The following is a 22,468-nucleotide window of genomic DNA, read 5'->3' as shown; positions in this document are numbered from 1 at the left end:
TTCTGAGAACACATATTCCACTTTCCTACCTTTGTGTTTCTGCTTACACTTATGGTTAGAATGTCCTTATTGCTCTCACTAAAAATGCCCACCCCACCCCCAATTAAAACTGTTAAAATACTACAGATTCTTCAGGATGTGGTTGAAATGGAACTTTTTTCCAGGAAGCCTTCTCTGATCCTGCTTCTCAGATCTCAGATAAGGCTATTAAGTACTTTTCATTTTCTATTTTATTTTATAGTTATTTATGTGCATGTCTTATATTGTTCTCATCACTATCACAAGACTACTTCTTCCTTGAGGGTAGTGGCTTTCTCTTATTTACTTTTCATTTCCCTTTCAATTATCTTTTTGATTTTTTAGAATGTTTTACTTTATTTTTCATAATTACATGTAAAACATTTTTAACATTCCTTTTTTATGATTTTTAATTCCAAATTTCCTCCCTCCCCTATCTTCCCACATCTTGAAAAGGCAAGCACTTTAATATAGATTTTACATGTGCAGTCATGCAAAATATATTTCCATATTAGCCATGTTGCAAAAGAGAACACAGACCAAAAGAACAAGAAAAATAAAGAAAGTTTTAAAAGTATACATTGATCTGCATTCAGACTCCATCAGTTCCTTCTCTGGAGGTGGATAGTATTTTTCAACATAAATTCATCAGAACTCTCATGGATTGTTGTATTGCTGAGAATAGTTAAGTAATTCATAGTTGATCATAGTACAATCTTGCTGTTACTGTGTACAGTCTCCTGGCTCTTTTCACTTCACTTTGCAATATAAGTCTTCCCAGATTTTTTTTTAAAGAATCCTGCTTGTCGTTTCTTAAAGTACAATAGTATTCCAGCACAATCATATACCTCAACTTGTTTAGCCATATCCCCTCCAATATTTGTCAAAAGTATATAGAGTCATATGAAAAAATGCTCTAAATAACTAGTGATCAGAGAAATGCAAATTAAAATAGCTCTGATGTATCACCTCACACCTATTAGAAGGGCTAATATGACAAAAAAAAAAAGAAAGAAAAATGTTGGAAGTTGGAGGGTACATAGGAAAACTGGGTTGCTAATCCACTGTTGGTGGAGCTGTGAACTGATCCAACCATTCTGGAAAACAATCTGGAACTATGACCAAAGGGCTATAAAACATACCCTTTGATCTAGCAATACCACTGCTAGATGTATATCCCAAAGACATCCAAAAAAAGGAAAAAGGACCTATTAGTACAAAAAAATTTATAGCAACTCTTTTTATAGTGGCTAAAAATTAGGCATCAAAGGGATATCCATCAATTGAGGAGTGGCTTAAACAAGCTATGGTATATGATTGTAATGAAATAATTGTGCTATAAGAAATGACAAGCAGAATAATTTCAGAAAGTCCTGGAAATATTTATATGAACTGTTGTATAGTGAAGTGAGTAGAACCAGGAGAACATTATACACAGTGACAGTAATATTGTTGGATGAAGAGTCCAAGACAGTCCTAACAGACTAATGATGATTCATACTATCAACCTCCAGAGAAAGAAGTGATATTGACTAAACACAGACTGAAGCATGCTACTTTTCATTTTCTTTAATTTTCTTCTTTTATTTGAGTCTTCTTATGCAAAATCACTAATATGAAAATGTTTTACATAATTGTACATGTATAACCTATATTTGATAGCTTACCACCTCAGGAAGGGGGGAGGGAAGAGGAGGAAGGAACGGAGAGATAGAATTTGGAATTCAAAACTTAAAATAAAAATGTTTATTAAAAAAAAAGAATTGGTAAGCAGGATGGTTTCAGAAAAACCTGGAAAGACTTACATGAACTGACGCAAAATGAAGTGAACAGAACCAGGAGAACATTGAAGACATTAACAGCAATATTATACAATGAATAACTGTGAATGACTTAACTGTCCTCTCCAACACAATGATCCAAGACAATCCCAAAAGACTAATGATAAATCATAACATCCACCTCCAGAGAAAGAACTGATATTGTTTGAGTACAGACTGAAGCATGCTATTGTTAACTTTCATTCTTTTTCTTTTATTCTACACTTCTTATACAAAGTAACTAATATGGAAATATTTTACATGATTGTACATGTATAACCTATATCTGATTGCTTACCATCTGAGGGATGGAGGAGTGGAGAGAGGGTTGGAATTTGGAACTCAACCTTTTAAAAAAAAAACAACCAAATGTCAAAAAATTATTTTAACATGTAATTGGAGGGGAAATATATTAAATTAATGAGAAAAAGAGTAGAAGTTATTAAAAAAGAAACTTCACCATTCCCTTATTGTTGAATGTAACAACTTTAGCTGATAAAGGGTATATTGTCTAATTAAAGAATTAGTCCATGAACCACAAAAAAATTAAAATAAAATTATTTTTTCCCTTATCCATAGGTCTGATAGGTAAGGTATTCCATGCTCTCCTAATTTGTTTTGTAATTGTGTTTATATAGTTCCTGATTTTGTCTTGTCAGGTAAACTCCCAAGTATTTGCAGTTATTTTAAATGGAATTTCTCATTCTATCTCGTGCTGCTGGACTTTGGTGGCAATATATAGAAATGCCAATGAATTATGAGGATTTATTTTATATCCTGAAACTTTGCTCAAGTTAATTATATCAACTAGTTTTTTAAGTTGGTTCTGTAGGATTCTTTAAATATGCCATCTGCAAAGAGTGATAGTTTTGTTTCCTCATTGCCATTTCCTTCAACTGGTTTTCTTCTCTTATTGCTATAGCTAACATTTCTAGTGCAATACTGAATAATAGTGGTGATAATGACCATCCTTATATCACCCCTAATCTTATTGGGAAGGCATCTAGCTTATCTCCATTACAGATAATGTTTATTAATGGTTTTAAATAGATACCATTTATCATTTTAAGGGAAGTTTCATCTATTCCTATGCTTTCTAGTGTTTTTAATAGGAATGAGTACTGTATTTTGTCAAAAGCTTTTTCTGTATCTATTGAGATAATTATATGGTTTTATTGGTTTTGTTATTGATATGGTCAATTATACTGATACTTTTCCTAATACTGAACCAGTCCTGCATTTCTGGCATAAATCCCACCTGATAAATAGCATATGGTTTTTGTGATATGTTTCCATAATCTCCTTGCCAGTTTTTTATTTTAAAATTTCACATCAATATTCATTAGGGAAAATGGTTTATATTTTTCTTTCTCTGTTTTAGCTCTTCCTGGTTTAGGTATCAGCGCCATATTTGTGTGGCAAAAGGAATTTGGTAGGATTCTTTCTTTGTCTATTTCTCCAAATAGTTTATAGAATATTGGAATTCATTGTTCTTTAAATCTCTGGTAGAATTCACTTGAATTCTATACCAGGGATTTTTTCTTAGAGAGTTCACTGATGGCTTGTTTGGTTTCTTTTTCTAAGATGGAGTTATTTAAGAATTCTACTTCCTCTTCTGTTAATCTGGACAATTCATATTTTTAAATTTACATACATTTCACTTATGTTATCAGACTCATTGACATATAATTGGGCAAAATAGCTCTTAAAAACTGCTTTAATTTTATCTCTACTGGTGGTGAATAATACACCCTTTTAATTTTTTATACTGATAATTTGGTTTCCTTTTTTTAAAAAATCAAATTTACCAATGGTTTATCTATTTTATTGCTTTTTTCATAAAACCAGTTCCTATTTTTATTTATTAGATCAATGGTTCTCTTACTTTCAATTTTATTAATCTCTCCTTTGATTTTTGGTATTTCCAATTTGGGATTTAATTGGGGATTCTTTTTCTAATAATTTTAGTTGCATGCTCAGCTTATTTATCTGTTCTTTCTCTATGTTATTAATGTAAACTTTTAGAGACATGTACTGCTTTCACTGCATCCCCTTTTCAATTCTCAATTAGAAGACTTAAAAATGCAAATTTTCAACTTTCAATTAAGAAAATGACATGAAATGTATTAAAGAAGCCCAGTTCTCCACATAAACAGTAGAAAATATAAGAAACAGATTCTAAAAAGACCAATAATGAAAAAAAAATACAGAATTGAGCTCCTCCATCAGTCCACAATCACACACATACGCATAAAATGGCAGTGTATGGTAGAAAAGTCATACCAGAAAGTTAAGGCTCAGGTAAACACAAAGCCAAATGAGGCAGGAAAAAAAATCTATGTCATAGAAGACAGTACAAACTCCCAGAAATAGACCTGAAACCATCCAGCTCTCTGAGGTGGGGGAAAAGGGGGCAGAAAAAAGTTATGAACTCACTCAGTAATCAAGGACCCTCTAACATATCATAATGGAAGCAATGGACAGAACCAATCCTCAATAGTCAATGTACAGGGAGAAAAGACCAACTCAGAGTTTGGCCACTAGAAGGTTAGGGGGTAAGAGAGCAGTGAAGCAGAAGGACTAAGACCAGCATGTTCTCCAACATCCCAGGAAAGAATGACAAGGCCACAGCAGGGACTGAAACTAACTCCTAAATGAGGATCATTAAAAGGGGAGAAAGAGTCCAATGGAGGCCTAAACTTAGAAATGGACCACTAGAGCTGTCTGAAACAGAAGTCAGGGATTGAAGCAGAGGGTAGGGCTTAATACCAGCCATCCAATCCAGATTAGCTGCAGAATCAAGACTATAGGATGGGACAGGACCAAATAAGGTCTACCCATGCATCCAAGACTGCCAGGATAGACTGGCCTGAACATAAAATTGTATTCCAAGAACTAAAACTGAAGATATGAGTAAGCAATAGAAAACACCAAATACAATGAAGAAATATTATGGATTAAGAGAAGACCCAAAGATAAACCCATAAAAAGGAAGTAACCCTAAAGCAACTACAAGCAACCCCCCAGAGAAAAAGATAGTTCACCATAAGGACACTGAGAATAAATGGAAGAAATTAAGATATCAAACATATTAAAAATGAAATTGGAGTTCAGGAGGGAAAATGTAAAGGAAAATAAGTGGCATAGAAAAAAGTTAAAACATTTACTTTCAGGGAGTAGTGTATTTCCTGAAAAATAGAAGGAAACAAACAGAAACCAATAGCTCCATAAGACAAATATTAAAATAAATTTAAAATGTTGAAAAATAGAAGAAAATATAAAGTACCATAACCAATGACCTACAAAATAGGTTAAGGAGAGATCATTTAGGAATTACTAGAAAGGATGACCAAACTAAAACAAATATCATATTTCAAGAAATCATAAAAAAGAAAACTCTATTTGAGCCAGAAGGCCCAATAAAAATAGGGGGAAAAAATTAACCCCTCCCATCATGAATGAAACCCCCAAAATAAAAACATCCTGTAAAGTTATACACAAAATATAAAAGTTCCAAACCAAAGAAAAAATAGTGAAAGCAGTAAGAAAAAAATCATTCAAGTTCCAATGAACCACAGGCAATATCATATAAGACTTAATAGCAACTACCACAAGGGAGAGAAAATCTTAGAATATGGTATTCCAAAAGGCAAAAGATGAAGACTTGCAAACGAGGCTAACTTACCATATAAAATTGAGCATAAAACTACAAAGGAAAAATGGACTTTTAATAGAACATAAAACTAGGGCATTTTTAATGAAAAGACCAGAAGAACTAAATAGTGTCCAAAATGTGAACAAAGATGTCAAGAGACACCTAGAAAAGTAAATAAATTTGAGCAACATAATTTATAATGGAATGTTCCTTCTTAAGCCTAATGTCTGTAAATTTTACAGAAAAGTAAGATAAACACAGGGCCTGTGTATTTCGTTCCATGTTGTTGTTGTTGTTTTAAGAGAGGAAATAAAAAGCAATAAAGAAAAAAAAGGAGGAAGAAGAGAGCAATTTACGATTTTATATAAATGGAGTATGGGAGAAGAGTACACAAACATGAAGGAAGAGATAAGAGGAGTGTGGGGAAAAAAGATTTAACACAGAGACAAAAACAATGTTTTTGTCATTACTCTCAAGAGTAATGAAGTGAAGAAGTAAAGAGAGAGACAAGCCAAAGCAAAGGGGAATGAGAGTAGAATCAAATAGGGCATAGTCAGAAAGGAAGCAAATTTCAACCCTGGAGAGCTGATCACAAAGCAGGGGATGACTTAAAAACAAAGAAAGAAGGAATAAGAACTAGAGATTGGGATCTAGTCTTGGTGAAGAAAGAAGGGGCAAATGAGTAGGAACAAACCATACAACTTGTGGGATTAATAAAATTCCTGCTCTTTCTCCATGCCCCCATATTCTTTGCAATGAGTAAGGCTACTGAAAAAAAGGAAAACATGTAAGAGACTAGTTGTGAAGGAAGGAAATTCACAATTAACTATAAATGGTAATGTGAATTGGATACAAATACCCATAAAATGAAGACATATGCAGTAGAATAGATTAGGAAAGCGAAATCCAACAATATGTTACTTATAAGAAACACATTTGAAATAAGAATTTACAAAGAGTTCACTTGAGGGCCTGGAGCAGAATTTATTATGTTTCAAGTGAACACAAAAAGCAAAGTTAGCAAGGCAACAGTAAAAATAGACATGAATAAAAATAAGCACAGAAATTACATTATACTTATGGGCACCATAGATAATGAAATAATGTGAATATACAAAATACATATACATATATATGTATATATATATACATGTATATGTATATATATATATATACATATATATATGTACCAAGTAGTATAGCATCTATGGAACTGAGAGAAAATTAATCAAATTATAGGAAGAAATAGATATTAAACTATAATAGTTGGAGATTTCAATGTGCTCCTCTTAGGCCTATATAAATAAAACAAAAATAAGAAAAAAATTAAAGAACTGAATTATGTAGTAATACAATTATATTTAGTAGGCCTTCAGATGAATCTAGAAGAATAGAAAAGAACATATTTTTCAGCTGTATATAGCATGTTTACAAAAAGTGATTAATGCTAAAGCATAAAACACCATAAATATGGAAAAGCAGAAATATTAAATACATGCTTTACTGATCACAACACAATAAAATTATATTAAAATATGGGCTTTGAAGAAAGGATTTAAAATAATTTAAGCCTGATAAATTGGAGAGTCAAATAACAAATTATTGAAATAATAGATAATTTCAATGAAGTAAAGAGTAACAATGAAGCAAGATATTAAAGTGTGTGGGATACATGGGAGAAAAGTATATCGATAAACATTTTCATCAATGAAAAAAGAATAAACATATCAATAAATTAGATATACAACTTTAAAATTAGAAAAGCAATAAATCAAAAAACCCAACCAAAACTAAAATAAAAATTCTGAAAATTAAAGAAGAGATCAACAAACTTGAAAACAATAAAAAGAACTGAGTTGGTAAAATCAGGAGTTGTTTTCTTTTTTTAACTGAATAAAATGCTAGCAAAGAGGTCATTATTTCATGGCAAGAGAATTATACACTATGACCATGTTGGATTTATTACAGGAATGCACATTTGGTTCATTATGAAAACAGTAAACATAATGACCATATAATTACAAAAGTCATTATAACAAAAACCCATTAAAATCTGTAACAATAAATGAGCTTTTCCTTAAAAATGGTAAATAGTATTTATCTAAAATCAAGTGTGAGTTTATATCATAGAGAAATTATAAAAGCAAAGATATGTACTGTCATTATTATTTGATATATTACTAAAAATGCTAGCTATATCAATAACATAAGAAAAAAATTGATGGAGAAAGCAGAGGCAAAGAGGGAATAAAATGATCGATTTTTAAAAGATGATGAGTCAACTAAAAATTAACTGAAATAATAATTAGTAAAGTATCCAGATCATGAGCCTTTCTGGATATTAAAAATAAGATCTGTCAAGAAGAGAGAAAAAAATTCCATTCATAATTACTAGGGTATATATAAAATACAAAAGACAAATACAGGAATTTTAAGAATTTGACTACAAAGCACTCTCCAAAGGAAAAAAAGAGACATAAATATCAGAAAAGATATTTGCTGATTAAGACTGGCTTGTCACAATGTAATAAAAATGACAATACTACCTAAATTAATGTATAGACTCAATGGCATACAGATCAAACTTCCAGAAGATTCCCTTATATGACTAGAAAAAAATTACAAAATTTATCTAGAGAAAAGAAGTTCAAGAATCTCAAAGGAAATCATGAAAAATATAGCAAAGAAGTGGTCCTAGCTATACAAAATCTCGTTGTATACTACAAAGCAGTTAGAATAAAAACTTTTGGATACCTGTTAAAACAGAAAAGTTGATCAGCTACTGGACAAATTGTATATTATGAGATCATCAATAGCAGGTATCAGTTTCACATTCAGTCCTTTATGAAATTCATAAATAATTGTTCTTTCTTTTTGGTTTTAATAAAAGTTCAAGAATTGTTTGGTCTTGTAAATATTATTTTAATAATCCCTTTAAATTTTGTGTTAAAAATTGTATCTGTTGCTATTACCTCTTGAAATATTATTTATTTAGATTGCTAATCCCACTCATATTCAAATATAATTTAAATACTCAAAAATAGCTAAACATAGTAACATAGTGATTGAAAAACCTAAGAATTCCAACTCACTATTTGAAAATCTGGAACAACAATTAAAAACATAAAACTCTGATGAGGTAACCAATCTTAAAGTCAGAGGACTTAGGTATGTGACATGAGGCATACTTTGTCAGGTATGGTTAATGTATGGGTTTGTTTTACTTGAAGGGGAGCGTTCTAAGAGTGAAGTGGGAAAAAGAGCCAATGGGAAGTGACAGCGATATAAAAGGAAAAGCATTAAGAAAGCATATACTTGAGGCAGCTAGGTGGTACAGTGGATAAAGCACTGGCCCTGGATTCAGGAGGACCTGAGTTCAAATCTGGCCTGAGACACTTGACACTCACTAGCTGTGTAACCCTGGGCAAGTCACTTAACCCTCATTGCCCTGCCGCCCCCAAAAAGCATATACTTAACAGCAACAAAAAAATGCAAAAAATCTGGATCACATACATTGGACAATGTTGATACCAAATATTAATGTTAAATTACACATTTCCTTCAGAAACTTTTTTCCATGGAATGTAATTTTCAGGGGCAAAATATTATTCAGTTGACTGGAAAGTATATGCTTTGTCAAAATAAAGTCTATGGATAAAATAAGATTTATGATATATTATAAAATGATTTCTATCAATAATATATCTGTCCTCCAATATGGAGACATCAAAGATCATATGTAAAATAGCATGTTGCCTAAATGTTCACCACCAAATCAATCCTAAAGTTCACAAAGATAATCATTTCTTAACATACACCAATATAATTATAATCAATCCTGAAAGTGATTTACATTGAGATTCTGAGCACTCTATTTTAAAAGGAAACATGTAGAACAGATAAAGTTGTGATGTTTTCAGAGAGTGCCTAGTGACAAGAAGTTTAAAAAAAAAAAAACACCAAAAACCATGAAAACCATCTTCCCAAGTTGAAAAATTAGCAGAGACAAGGAAAGCACTAGTCTGACCTTCAATGTGTGACTCTTATTATGAAATGAGTTTCCCCAATCATTAAGCCACACTCTATTTTGAACTCTGTTTTATATAGAGATATTCACTGACCTCTGACAAGCTACTTGTATTCTACTATGCCCATGAAAAAATGGAAATAAATAAAATTTCACAAGCCTCTGTCTTTTTCTTTCTCCTTAGAAAGAAAAGCATCCCCAAATGGCAATGAAAAAGGCTCAGTGAATAGAAAGTTCCTCCCATTCCCAGTCACTTCCTAAGACAACAGCACAAAGAAATAAATGTAATTGGCAAGAAGCCTGCTGTTCTGTTGTAGAAGAAAAGGAGCTCAGTGTTCAGACAACTTATCCACAGCAGCAAGACCACCAACGAATGAATGACTGTGGGAGTACCTTTTATTATCTACATTTTCCTTAATTAATAACTGAGAGGGCAATTTAAGGATGGAAAAGGCTTTTCTTTACTGCTTTAGAAGGGAGAAAAAGAGATTGCTTTGTTTCCTCAAAAATCCTAGTTGAAGCTCTTTTGGCACAACAAATACCATCGTTAGCTTGTTGTGCCAAAAGAGGACAAAAGAAAGGCTTTTGAAAGTAAAGCTGCATGGTCCAGTGGAAAGGTGCTCAACTGGGAGGCAGGGATCCCGGCTCTGTCATTTTCTAGCTCTGAGTTTGGGCAAGTCATTTCACTTACTTTAAATAGGGGTGGGGAGAGGAAGGAAGGTGATCAAAATGGCAGGGTAAGATGCAGTCTAGGAATCAGCTCTCCCTTTATCATCCCAAGCCAAAAATAAATGCAATAGGAAGAGCAAGAACAAGATGGAGGAAATGAAGTTGCCACAAGGTAATTCTTACCGAAAAAAGTAATAAAAGTTCACTTTACCAGACTGCTCTTGGCAGTTCCAGAGCTCCTTGTAAAGGGCAGCTAGGTGGCACAGTGGATAAAGCACTGGCCCTCGATTCAGGAGGACCTGAGTTCAAATCTGACCTCAGACACTTGACACTTACTAGCTGTGTGACCCTGGGCAAGTCACTTAACCTTCATTGCCCCACCAAAAAACAAACAAAAAAACAAAGTTCCTTGTCCTTCAGCCCATTTCCAGGCTGACTCAGGGCCCAGAATTCCTCCTCCCTTAGAGCTGTTGGAGTTAGGCATCAAATTTCGAAGTGGACCCCTTGGCAACATTCCAGCTGGATCCTCATCCTCTGGGTGAAGTGAGACTCATGAACTGGCCCAACCCTGAGGTTCTGGCTGGAGAAAAGATGATTGCTACAAAGGAAGATGGTGCTCAGGTAGAGAACAGACCTAGGCACAAAAATCTCTTGAAATTTCCCGTCCTTGGTGTTCTGACCAAACCCTCCTCATACCCTTCAGTCTACTAATGTTCATGAATCTGATCTTCCCCAGTGTGAAATTAAGAAATTAAATAAAGATGAAAGAAGCTTTCTGGTTGTGAAGGAAGGGATCCAGTAGTATAAAGCTTATTGCAACTACTTAATACAGACAGAAAATATTGGGCTGCTAACAAGAAGACTCGAAGAAAGATGAAGCATCCCTATTACACAGGCTTCTTAGTATGGTGGGACTATCAACTTCATATCACTGGAAGCTGTGTCCATTTTAATGTAGCCCCAAGATCACATTAGCATTTTTGAATGTCGCATCACATTGTTGAGTTGGTATTCCACTGAAACCTTAAGATGTTTTTCAGAACACACACACACATACACACACACACACACACACACACACACACACACACACATATATATAGCCTCTCTCATCTCTGTAGTTTATTTTTGTACCCAAGTATAAGACACACACACACACACACACACACACACACACACACACACACATATATATGTGTAAACCTAATAAGATGAAATTCAATAAGGAGATATATATATATATCTCCTTATTGAATTTCATCTTATTAGGTTTACCCCAGTGCACTAACTTATCACAACCCTTTTGGATTCTAACTGTCTTCACTGAATTCCCTCTCAGCTTTGTTATTAGCAAGTTTGATGATCAAAGCACCTATGCTATCTTTTGTCCACATCACTGATAAAATTGTTCAACAGGAAGGAGTCCACCAGAGATCCCTGAGGTGCCCTACTGGAGACTTCCTATTGTGGTGACATGAGCTGAGGCTGGGCAAGAAGAGTTAAAGACAACAAAAAAGGATGGGGTTTTTTCATCTATATTGAAGAAAGGAGGAGGATCAAGGGCAACTGATAATATAAATAAGATAGCACCTAATAAGAGAGAGCACTTTAATGAATACAAGTCACCTGGCCCAGAAGAATCCATTCATGGGTGTGTTTATTGATGTGTTTGTTGATGTGCCATCAGTTATATTTGAATGTTCACAGAGGAACGGTTGTGTAAGTAGAAAGAAGGGAAAGGATGCAAAAGATACTGCAGAGATAGAAAATCCATATCTGACAATTGACTGGTTATTAGGGGCGAGGAAGGATAAATAGTTGAGGATAGATAGCACTGGGGTTACAAACATGGGAGACTAGAAAGATGGTGGTGACTTCAACCTGCACTAAAGAACACCATTTCACACACACACACACACACACACACACACACACGGCATACTATTTTTCACTTTCATTTTTTTTTATTCAATCTTCTTGTACAAAATTACTGATATGGAAATGTTTTACATAATTGCATATGTATAACCTATATCTGATTGTTTACAGGGGAGGGAGCAAGGATAGAATTTGCAACTCAAAACTTTAAATAAAAATAAATGCATAATTAATTAAAATAAAAATATTTTTAAACATACATACAGAATATATTGGCAAAATGAGGATTTTTCTAGAGGAAATAATATGCTTTTAATAAACAAAAATACTTATGTTATGCAAAACAAAACAAAAAAACATACTATGTGTACTTCTATTTATCAGTTCTTTCTCTGGAGGTGGATAACACCTTCTTTCCCCTTTATAATTGATTTGAGTAGTAATAATACTCAGAATAACTTAGTTGTTCACTGTGATTCTTCTAACAATAGTGCTATTACTGTATATAATGTTCTCCTGGTTCTGTTCATTTCACTCTTAATTATTTCATGCCAATCTTTTCATATTTTTCTAAAATGAACCTGCTCACCATTTCTTATAGAAGAGTAGTATTCCATCATAATCATATGCCAAAACTTGTTTAGTCATTTCCCACTTAATAGGCAACCCTTCAATTTCCAGTTATTTGCCACCACAAAAAGAGCTGCTATAAATATTTCAGAACACATAGATTCTTTTCCTTCTTCCCTTGACCACCTCAGGAAACAGACCTAATAGTAGTATTTCTGGGTCAAAGGGTATACCCAATTTTATAATTCTTTGGGCATAATTCCAGATTGCTCTCCAAAATGGTTAGAAGTGTTCACAACTTCACCAACAGGGCATTAGTGTCTCAATTTTTCCACATCTCCTCCAACATATGCCATTTTTCCCTTCTATGTTTTTAGCCAACCTGACAAAGTATAAGATGATATATCAAAGTTGTTTTCATTTGAATTTCTCTAATCAATAATGACTTAGGAGTATTTTTTCATATGACTATATGTAGCTTTAATTTCTTTCTAGAAAAACTGCCTGTTCATATCCTTTGATCATTTATCATTTGGAGAATTACTCATACTCTTATAAATTTGGCTAAGCTCTCTATATATTTGAGATGAGGCCTTTATCTGACAAACTGTCTATAAAAATTTTCCCCAGTTTTCTGCTTTCCTTCTAATCTTGGCTACATTGATGTTATTTGTACAAATCCTTTTTAATTTAATGTAATCAGTTATCCATTTTACATCTCACAATGCTCTCTATCTCTTGTTTATTCATAAATTTTTCTCCTATCAATAAATTTGATAATATGTTCCATATTCTTCTAATTTCCTTATGACATCTCCCTTTATATTTAGGTCATGTGTCCATTTTGACTTTATCTTATTAAATGGTATAAAATATTGATCTATACCCAATTTCTGCCAGACTGCTTTCCAGTTTTTCCAACAATTTTTTTTTACCAAATAGAGAATTCTTATCCCACAATCTTAAATCTTTATATTTGTCAAACACAAGGTTACTCTAATCATTTACTACTGTGTATTATATATGTATGTATATATATATATATATATATATGTATATATCCTGTTCCACCTTTTTATTAGCCAGCACCAGATAGTTTTGACAATGACTGTCTTACAATATCGTTTAAAATCTAATACTGCTGGGGGCAGCTAGATGGTACAGTGGATAGAGCACGGGCCCTAGAGTCAGGAGTACCTGAGTTCAAATCTGGCCTCAGACACTTAACACTTACTAGCTGTGTGACCCTGGGCAAGTCACTTAACCCCAATTGCCTCACACACATACAAAAAAAGAATATTAAAAAAAAAATCTAATACTGCTAAACCGCCTTCCTTTACATTTTTTCATTAATTCCTTTGATATTCTTGACCTTTTGTTCTTCTGAATTTTAATTTTTTTCTAGCTCAATAAAATAATTTTTTTGGAAATTTAATTGTGATGGCATTGAGTAAGTAGATTAATTTAGGTAGAATTGTCATTTTTATTATATTGGCTCTGCCCACCCATAAAAAAATTAATATTTCTCCAATTGTTTAAATCTGACTTTAATTGTATAAAGCTAGTTATTGCTAGCTTTTTATATATAATCCTTTGGGGGGTGGGGAAAGGGCAATGAGGGTTAAGTGACTTGCCCAGACTCACACAGCTAGTAAATGTCAAGTGTCTGAGGCCAGAATTGAACTCAGGTCCTCCTGAATCTAGGGCCGGTGCTTTATCCACTGTACCACCTAGCTGCCCCTATTGCTAGCTTTTTAATACAATATTGAATAATATTGATGATAATGGGCATCCTTGTTTCAATTCTGATCTTCTTGGGTAAGTTCATCCAATTCACAAAGTTATAATGACTAGTTGTGTATTTCCCTCCATTTTATTTTTCCTCATTATTTATCCTTCTCTCCCTCTCTTTTTCCCATATCCCTCCTCAGACATCTATTTTACTTCTGACTGCCTCCCTAATCCATAGCCCTTCTAAGAATCCCTCCCTTATTCACCCCCCCTTCCCCTCCTATATCTTAATCTACCCATGTTCCTAATAGTCCCTCCTTCTTTCTCCCCTTGCCCTATTTCTCTGTAAGATAAGAAGACTTTTATAGCCATATAGATGTATATGTTATTCCCTCTTTAGCCAGTTCTGATAAAAATAAGGTTCTAGTACAACCAGCCTTCCATTCCCTCCTGTCCTTTCACCTATGGAGAAAGTACTATCCTCACTTTTCCTCACTCTTTTTTTGTCCTAAGCCTTCTTAGACATCTAATTTACTTCTGATCACTGCTTCCCACAGCTCTTCTAAGAATCCCTCTTATCCTCTCTCTTTGCCCTCCTATTCCTTAATCTACCCAAACTTCTAAGAGTATTTCCCTTATCTTCTCCCTTTCCCCTCCTATTTGTAGGGAAATTTGAGAGAGTTAGGTAATTTCCTGCCTTATTCTTCCATCTTCTCATAATCCTCTCCCAATTATTTCTCTCTCTCTCTCTTTCTTTCTTTCTTTCTTTTTTTTTTTTTTTTTTTTGGTGCAGGGCAATGAGAGTTAAGTGACTTGCCCAGGGTCACACAGCTAGTAAGTGTTGAGTGCCAATTATCCCTTAATTACTAAATCCATTTAATTACTAAATCGATCTTAATTACTAAATCCACTGGCCTCTTCTCATTTGTCATAAGTGGACCAGGATGAAAATCTCTGAATTTTCTCTAGTTTATTCTCCTCACCACTCACAATCAATCAGTTCCCAAGTATCATCAAGTCTGTCCTCACATTTCTTTAATCCACTCCCTTCTCATATAGCCAATATTCTATTTCTCAACTTTATCATCTCACATATGGAAATAATATTCTAATTGGTCTCCATACTACCAGAATCTCCTCTCTCCTTTCCATCCTCCACACAGCTACTAAATAATCAGTTATTCCTCTGATCGAATGCCTTCAATAGCTTCTTTTTCCCTTGAGGATAAAGTACAAAGTCTCCAGTCTGGCATTTGAGGACCTTCACAATCAATTTACCTTTACAACTTTATTCACGTCACCCTTTTACCACTCCATGTTCCAGCTGAATTGGGCTAACTGTATTCCTCCATACATCTGCTTGAGATTTCTCACCATGACTGGAAGGTATTTCTTCCTTACCTCTACCTCTCAGAATTTGTCCTTACAGGTTCATCTTAGATGTCACGTTTCCTAATCCTTCCATATGTATATGATATGTCTTTATCCAAAATATTATATATATATATATATATATATTACATGTTGTATCCCCTCAGTAGAACACCAACTCTTTGAAGGCAGGTGCTGTTTGTTTTTGTATTTATATCTCTTACATGACAACTAGGCAACTAGGTGGTACAGTGAATAGAGCATTGGGCTTGAAATCAGGAAGATTCATTTTCCTAAGTTCAAATCCAGCCACAGATACTTACCATCTGTGTGACCCTGGGAAAGTCACTTAATCCTGTTTGCCTCAGTTCCTCTTCTGTAAAATGGGCTGAAGAAGGAAATGGCAAACCATTCCAGTATCTTTGCCAAGAAAACTCCAAAATGGAGTCACAAAGACTTGAATACGACTGAAAGGACTGAACAACAACACGATATCCCTTATAGGACAGGTGTGTTATGTCCCCATTTCCCATCAGCTGCATTTCTTTTGAATGTCTCCACCATGCCCCAACCCTGGTACCTTTTCCATTCAACCCCACCCCCTTCAGATTCCTTCTGTGTTATCTTCCTTTATCAAATTATAAGGTCCTTGAGATCAGAGACTAAGTTTCTTTTTATTTGTATCCCTCACACTTAGAACACTGCCTAGAACATAGTAGGGGCTTAATAAATGTTTATTGGCTATTGAGTTGTTTAATAAGTATTTGATGACCTGAACTGTTCACTGGCTTCAAATCCCCTTATGATTCTAGTTACCCTCCTTTGAAAGTACTCAAATTTGTCAAATGTTCTTTCTAAAATATACCCAGAATTAAAAACTAACACTACAGATTGGGACCAACTAACAGAAAACAGAATGAGACTATGACTTCCTTATTCTGGATCCTAGATTTCTACTAATGCAGTTTGAAACCCCATTAGTTTACGCTATGTATATGTATACATATACACATGTATGTATATCCCACCTTTATGGCTGTGCAATTCATTTCTTGAACCTAATTCAGTCTATTTGGAACATCTGAAAGGTGAAATGCCAAAAAACAAAAGAGCACTTTTCAGTTCTCACCGTGGCTTCCGACGTCGATGGATATTTCTGTAGCTCAGTTTTGGGGAGAGTCTTACTTTTGCACAGCAAGTGCAGCTTTAACTTGTCAAATAATACCTGCATAAAAGTGATATTTCAGATGACAAAGATCTTTCAAAATTAAATAAACTAAGCTTTAGTACAACAGTAGCTAATTTATACTGCTTACAAGAGGTATAAATAATTAAAAAGGAAATTACCAAAAAGAGAATGCCAGTTAAGAAATTATAAAAATAATTAAATTCTGAATTTTTAAGAAAAATCTTTGAAATAAATTTCAATATAATTAATAGCATTTATAATTTTCATATACTTAACATGACAAATAGATAATGTTTATAACATGACAAAAATCTTTGATCTAATTTTTGAATAAGAAATGTAGTTCCCAATGGACACTATTTTGTATAAAGCACCAAGATATAGATTTACCTCTCGAAGTTGATTATTACTAGTAATAAGAAACTGCTCTCCTGCAGCAACATGGGCTTCTTTTTCCAATTCCTTTAAATGAACCTGCAAAAATAATGTGCCAAATTAATTTCAATAATAAACTTTCTCAATTTTAAAGGATTTCATACGACAAGAATCTTAATAGTATAAAATAATCCTCAATCAAAATTCATATTTTTTAAATCTTTTAATTTTAAAAATTCCTTACTAATTTGGGTTTCTCTCTTAAACAGAAACATAGGCTAGAGAAAAATTATTTTGTTGGTTCAAATACCCCCATCGCCAAAGTAAACCACAACCTCTTCCTGCCTTATTAGACTGTTTGGTAAGTTATTAGGGACAAAAATAGTCACCTTGTGACCAACCTTATGGATAATTAGTCTCCTAGAACTTACCTACCCTGGATCTTGAAAAAGAGATACACAGTCCAATGAGAGATAAGTATTCAAAGCTTTTCAGCTTAGTAGAATATACCAGAGGTAGAATTCCACTGGCATAGTTGTCAAGAACCTAGAGCTCCAGGGGGCAGCTAGGTGGTGCAGTGGATAAAGCACTGGCCCTGGATTCAGGAGGACCTGAATTCAAATCCGGTCTCAGACACTTGACATTTACCAGCTGTGTGACCTTGGGCAAGTCACTTAACCCCCACTGCCAGACACCCCCCAAAAGTAAGGAGAAAAAGGGGAGGGGGAAGAACCTAGAGCTCCTCACAATGCCGTAATGAAGCATTTACCTAATACACAGATAAAGAGCCAATATAAATTTTAGCTGTTATGAAGAACTCTTGTCAGCATACTGCTCAAAAGACCCAGGTTGAAATCCTAGCTCTCCTACTTATAGTCCATGAGACCTTAAACAAGCTACTTTCCCCACTAACAAATGAGGTTGGTCCAGATTATCCTTAAGCTTCTTTTCTAATTCTGATATTCTATAAAATTCTACAAATTTAATTTAACAAAATAACTTCTCACTATAATAAAGTTAGAAAGTAAAGTTATCAACACAATTTCAAACAACTGTTTGAAAATCTGAAAAAAATAATTCATGACTGTTGTCCTTCATTCTTGAAGAAGACCAAAATGACATAACCATGTTGGAGTCAAGGTACGGTGTGTCTGAATGTAGAACAATATGAGCTTAGAAGGATCTACCATAGGTCAGTCACAAATAGTTCACAAAAACATTTGTAGGGGAGATGTCTCTAACTTTGAGTATCTTGCTTCTTTTGAGCTACTGCAACTCTGCTTTGCTCATAGTGCACACCACCATCTTTGATGTAGGCATGACATGTTGGGTGGTACTTGTCAGTATCTCTCATGTGACAAAATCAATTTCAAAGTCCTCCAGAGATACCTCAAGAATGTCCTTGTATTTCTTCTTCTGATCTCTATGTGTGCACTTGTTTTGTGTGAGTTCTCCATAAAATAGTCTTATTTGGCATTTGAACAACATGGCCAGCCCATCAGAGTTGTGCTCTCTGCAGTAGAGGTTGAATGCTTGGCAGTTCAGCTTGAGAAAGAACCTCAACATTCAGTACCTTATCTTTCCAGGTGATCTTCAGAATCTTACTAAGACAATTCAAATGGAATCAATTCAGTTTCCTTACATCTTGTATGGTCCAGGTTTCACAGGCATACATCAGTGAGTTCAGCACAATGGCTCTGTAGACCTTCAGTTTGGTAGTCAGTCTGATGCCTTTTTCCTTCCATACTTTCCTTCAGAGCCTCCCAAACACTAAGCTAGCTATAGCAATGCATGTATCAACATCATCATCTATGTGTACAACCTTGGAAAGCATACTGCCAAAGTAAGTAAATTTATCCACAGCATTCTAAATTTCTCTATTTGCTCTAACCAATGGTTCCACGTATGGATGGTGTGGTGCTAACTGGTGGAGAATCTGTGTTTTCTGGGGTTAATTCTTTTTTCTTTTTTCTTTCTTTCTTTCTTTCTTTTTTTTTTTTTTTTTGGTGAGGCAATTGAGGTTAAGTGACTTGCCCAGGGTCACACAGCTAGTAAGTGTCAAATGTCTGAGGCCAGATTTGAACTCAGGTCCTCCTGAATCCAGGGTCACTGCTCTATTCTGGTGTTAATTCTTTTTTTTTTTTTTTGGCGGGGCAGTGGGGGTTAAGTGACTTGCCCAGGGTCACACAGCTAATAAGTGTCAAGTGTCTGAGGCCGGATTTGAACTCAGGTACTCCTGAATCCAGGGCCGGTGCTTATCTACTGCGCCACCTAGCCACCCCCTGGTGTTAATTCTTAAGACTAAATTATTATAAGCAGCAGAGAGAATCAATCCATACTTTGTTGCATCTCAGACTCAGAAGCTGCACTGAGTCCACAATCTGCAAGCAAAAAACCATGCACCAGCTCTCTCTCTACTTTATTCTTGACTTGCATTCTTTTTAAGTTAAATAATTAATTTACCATCAGTGTGGTAGCTGCCCCGATGCCATTTTCATCCTCATTGAAGGTATTGACAACACCGCTAAAAAACATCATGCTAAAAAGCATAGAAGCAAGCACATGGCCCTGCTTCACTCCATTGATGACTGGGAAAGTATGAGTATTGTCCATTATAAGCAAGCATACTGTCATGAAACTGGTGTACAATACTGATAAACTTCTCAGGGCAACCAAATTTTGCCATAAATTTCTACAGGCCTTCATGACTGACAGTATTAAAGGCCTTGATCAGCTCAACAAACATTGTGTACAGATCTCTGTTGTGCTCCTGGCATTTCTCCTGGAGTTGTCAAGCAGCAAAGACCATATCAACCATTCCTTGGCCCTTTCTGAAGCCACACTGGCTCTCAGGTAGATGACCATCTTCCAGGTAAAGGATCAGTCTATTAAGGAAGACTCTGGCAAGACTCTTGCCTGCAATAACTAAGAGAGAGACACCACACACCCCAGTGATTGTCACAGGATAATCTATTTCTTTTACCTTTATAGATATGGACAATGAATAATCTCTTCTTTCCATATATCCTGGAAATTTTCAATCAGTTTTTGTATAAGCAGTAGACCCCCAGCTTTGTAAACTTAAGCTTTGTCACATGAGAGGAGCCTAACAGCATTCAGAACATCTTCTTCAGTTGGAAGTTTGGCTAGAAAGGGATTGACTTCAACCTGAGATCAATGGTTTCAGCACTGATTGATGAGTGTCTGTTAAGAACACCATGGAAGTGTTCTACCCATCCCTCTAGTATCATGTCTTTCTCACTAATGTAGCTTCATATTTTCATCTTTCTTGCTATCCCAAGCACTTGGCATAGTACCTAGCATATATATATTGATTGGTTGACTGAAGAAAGAAAGGTAATTATTGAGAGGAATGAGGAGCAGGAATAAGGGAAAATTTCATTTAGGAGATGGCATTTATCTTTGCCTTTAAAGATGGGAAGAAATTTGATAAACAGAGGGAAGGAGAAAATGAAAAGTTTGGGCTTTTTGGGAAGACTTTAACCCCATTTCTTTTATTTTAATTCATGAAACCCCATTTCTAAGCTGATGGAAACCAGTCTCAAATACACTCCATTTTTTGTTCCACTTTCTTCTTCCTCGTTTCACCACTTTCTTGCCTTCTTCCTTACCTTTCTTTGAGGCATGCAGGGTATATCCTAATTCTGTATCACATTGGTCTCATCACTCTCCTGTCAACAACACCAGTAGTGGTTTGGGCAGGGTCTCTACTCTAGTCCTTCCTATTAGACTCGAAGGGCTTTGTTCCAAGTAAGTAGATGGAACTCTGGCTCTTGTCTCACTGTGTTGCATGGACCTTCTAAGAGTCCAGAATGGAAGGTGTTCAAAGTTACCCTGAAGTTAGTGGGGAAATGAGAGGAGAAAATCATACAAGTTCTTCTCTTCTTATTTCAAACTTAAGGAAGCACAACCTGTAGTTGGATAAACCCATTTTAAATGAAAAATGATCCTAACACAGAAAGTAATGTCAAAAATCCTAACTTACCCCAAGAAGCTTTGATGTTCTCTTCATTTCTTCTTTGTTCACTTGAATTTTGTGGGTTTCCATTACTGAAATTCATAGAACAAAATAGATATTATTCATATACATTAACAAATAACCTTTTTTTTTTGGTGAGGCAATTAGGGTTAAGTGACTTGCCCAGGGTCACACAGCTAGTAAGTGTCAAGTGTCTGAGGCTGGATTTGAACTCAGGTACTCCTGAATCCAGGGCTAGTGCTTTATCCACTGCGCCACCTAGCTGCCCCAACAAATAACTTTTGAAGTAATCAGTTTAACTTCTTGTAGGCAGGAATGGATCTATACAGGTCCATTCCATGTAACATTGAATTGGCCAAAATCTTCTTACAATAACATCACTCAAAGTCCTTCATTTGGTCAAGTATTTGAGATACAAATTGTATGGCTAGTCACAATCTCTCAGATAACTCCGCTCAGGTCAGAGGGAGCTGGGGGCTTTTTTCCCCCCAGCTGTCTGACCTGGCGTCTTGTACAGCCCACGAGGCTTTCTGGCTCAGCTGAAGCTGAGGAGGAGGGGGAGAGACCCTGAGGGCCTAAGGCTTTCTAATCTCAGCCTAAAGGTAGGGTCCCCAAATCAAAATAAATTTCCACAATATGTATATAGTGTGTGAACAAGAGTAAAGCAAATGAAGGTCAAGGAAGCAGAGAGAGAAAATGAAGCCTTGCAATAATTCTATAAGAAACAAAGACAGCTCCATTGTGCTCCCTAGTGGAAAAGAGGGGCATAACCAGATGGGGAATAAGGAAAGATATACTGGACTACTGGAGTTAACCATATTTGTTTGAGACTCATACCATATGAAATACTGGTCAAGTCATTATGCCTCTCTGAGCCTCAGTTTCCTCATCAGTAAAATTAGAATAAATAATACTGCCTTACAAGGTAGTTGAGAAGAAAGCATTTTGTAAACTTGAAAATACTATAGAAATTAAACTATCTTTATTGCAAATATAGGAAGATGGCCCTTCCCTTGTTCACAATACAGCAGGACAGTCGTAGACCAAGATCAACACATTTTTTTCCATTTCTGTCAGCTGTCCAAACAAATCAAAGGCTATAGGAGAGAATTATAGATCACAGAATATCAGAACTTGAAGAAATTTTTGAACACAGAATGTCAAA

At 34.9% G+C, this 22,468-nt stretch overlaps 1 protein-coding gene across 1 annotated transcript in view; it reads right to left on the bottom strand.

Annotated features, from left to right (window-relative positions):
- The window catches only part of POLN (DNA polymerase nu), a 345,265-nt gene that overhangs the window by 285,347 nt on the left and 37,450 nt on the right, over positions 1-22,468 (bottom strand). The window contains exons 9-11 of the mRNA XM_043972229.1: positions 21,310-21,374; positions 17,319-17,402; positions 16,869-16,964 (exon numbers count right to left, since the gene is read on the bottom strand). Coding sequence (XP_043828164.1) covers positions 16,869-16,964; positions 17,319-17,402; positions 21,310-21,374 — 245 coding nt within the window. The remainder of the gene's footprint in view (positions 1-16,868; positions 16,965-17,318; positions 17,403-21,309; positions 21,375-22,468) is intronic.

Source organism: Dromiciops gliroides, chromosome 6 (assembly GCF_019393635.1).
Source record: "Dromiciops gliroides isolate mDroGli1 chromosome 6, mDroGli1.pri, whole genome shotgun sequence".
Taxonomy (NCBI): domain Eukaryota; kingdom Metazoa; phylum Chordata; class Mammalia; order Microbiotheria; family Microbiotheriidae; genus Dromiciops; species Dromiciops gliroides.
This window is presented reverse-complemented; position numbering and strand designations above follow the sequence as displayed.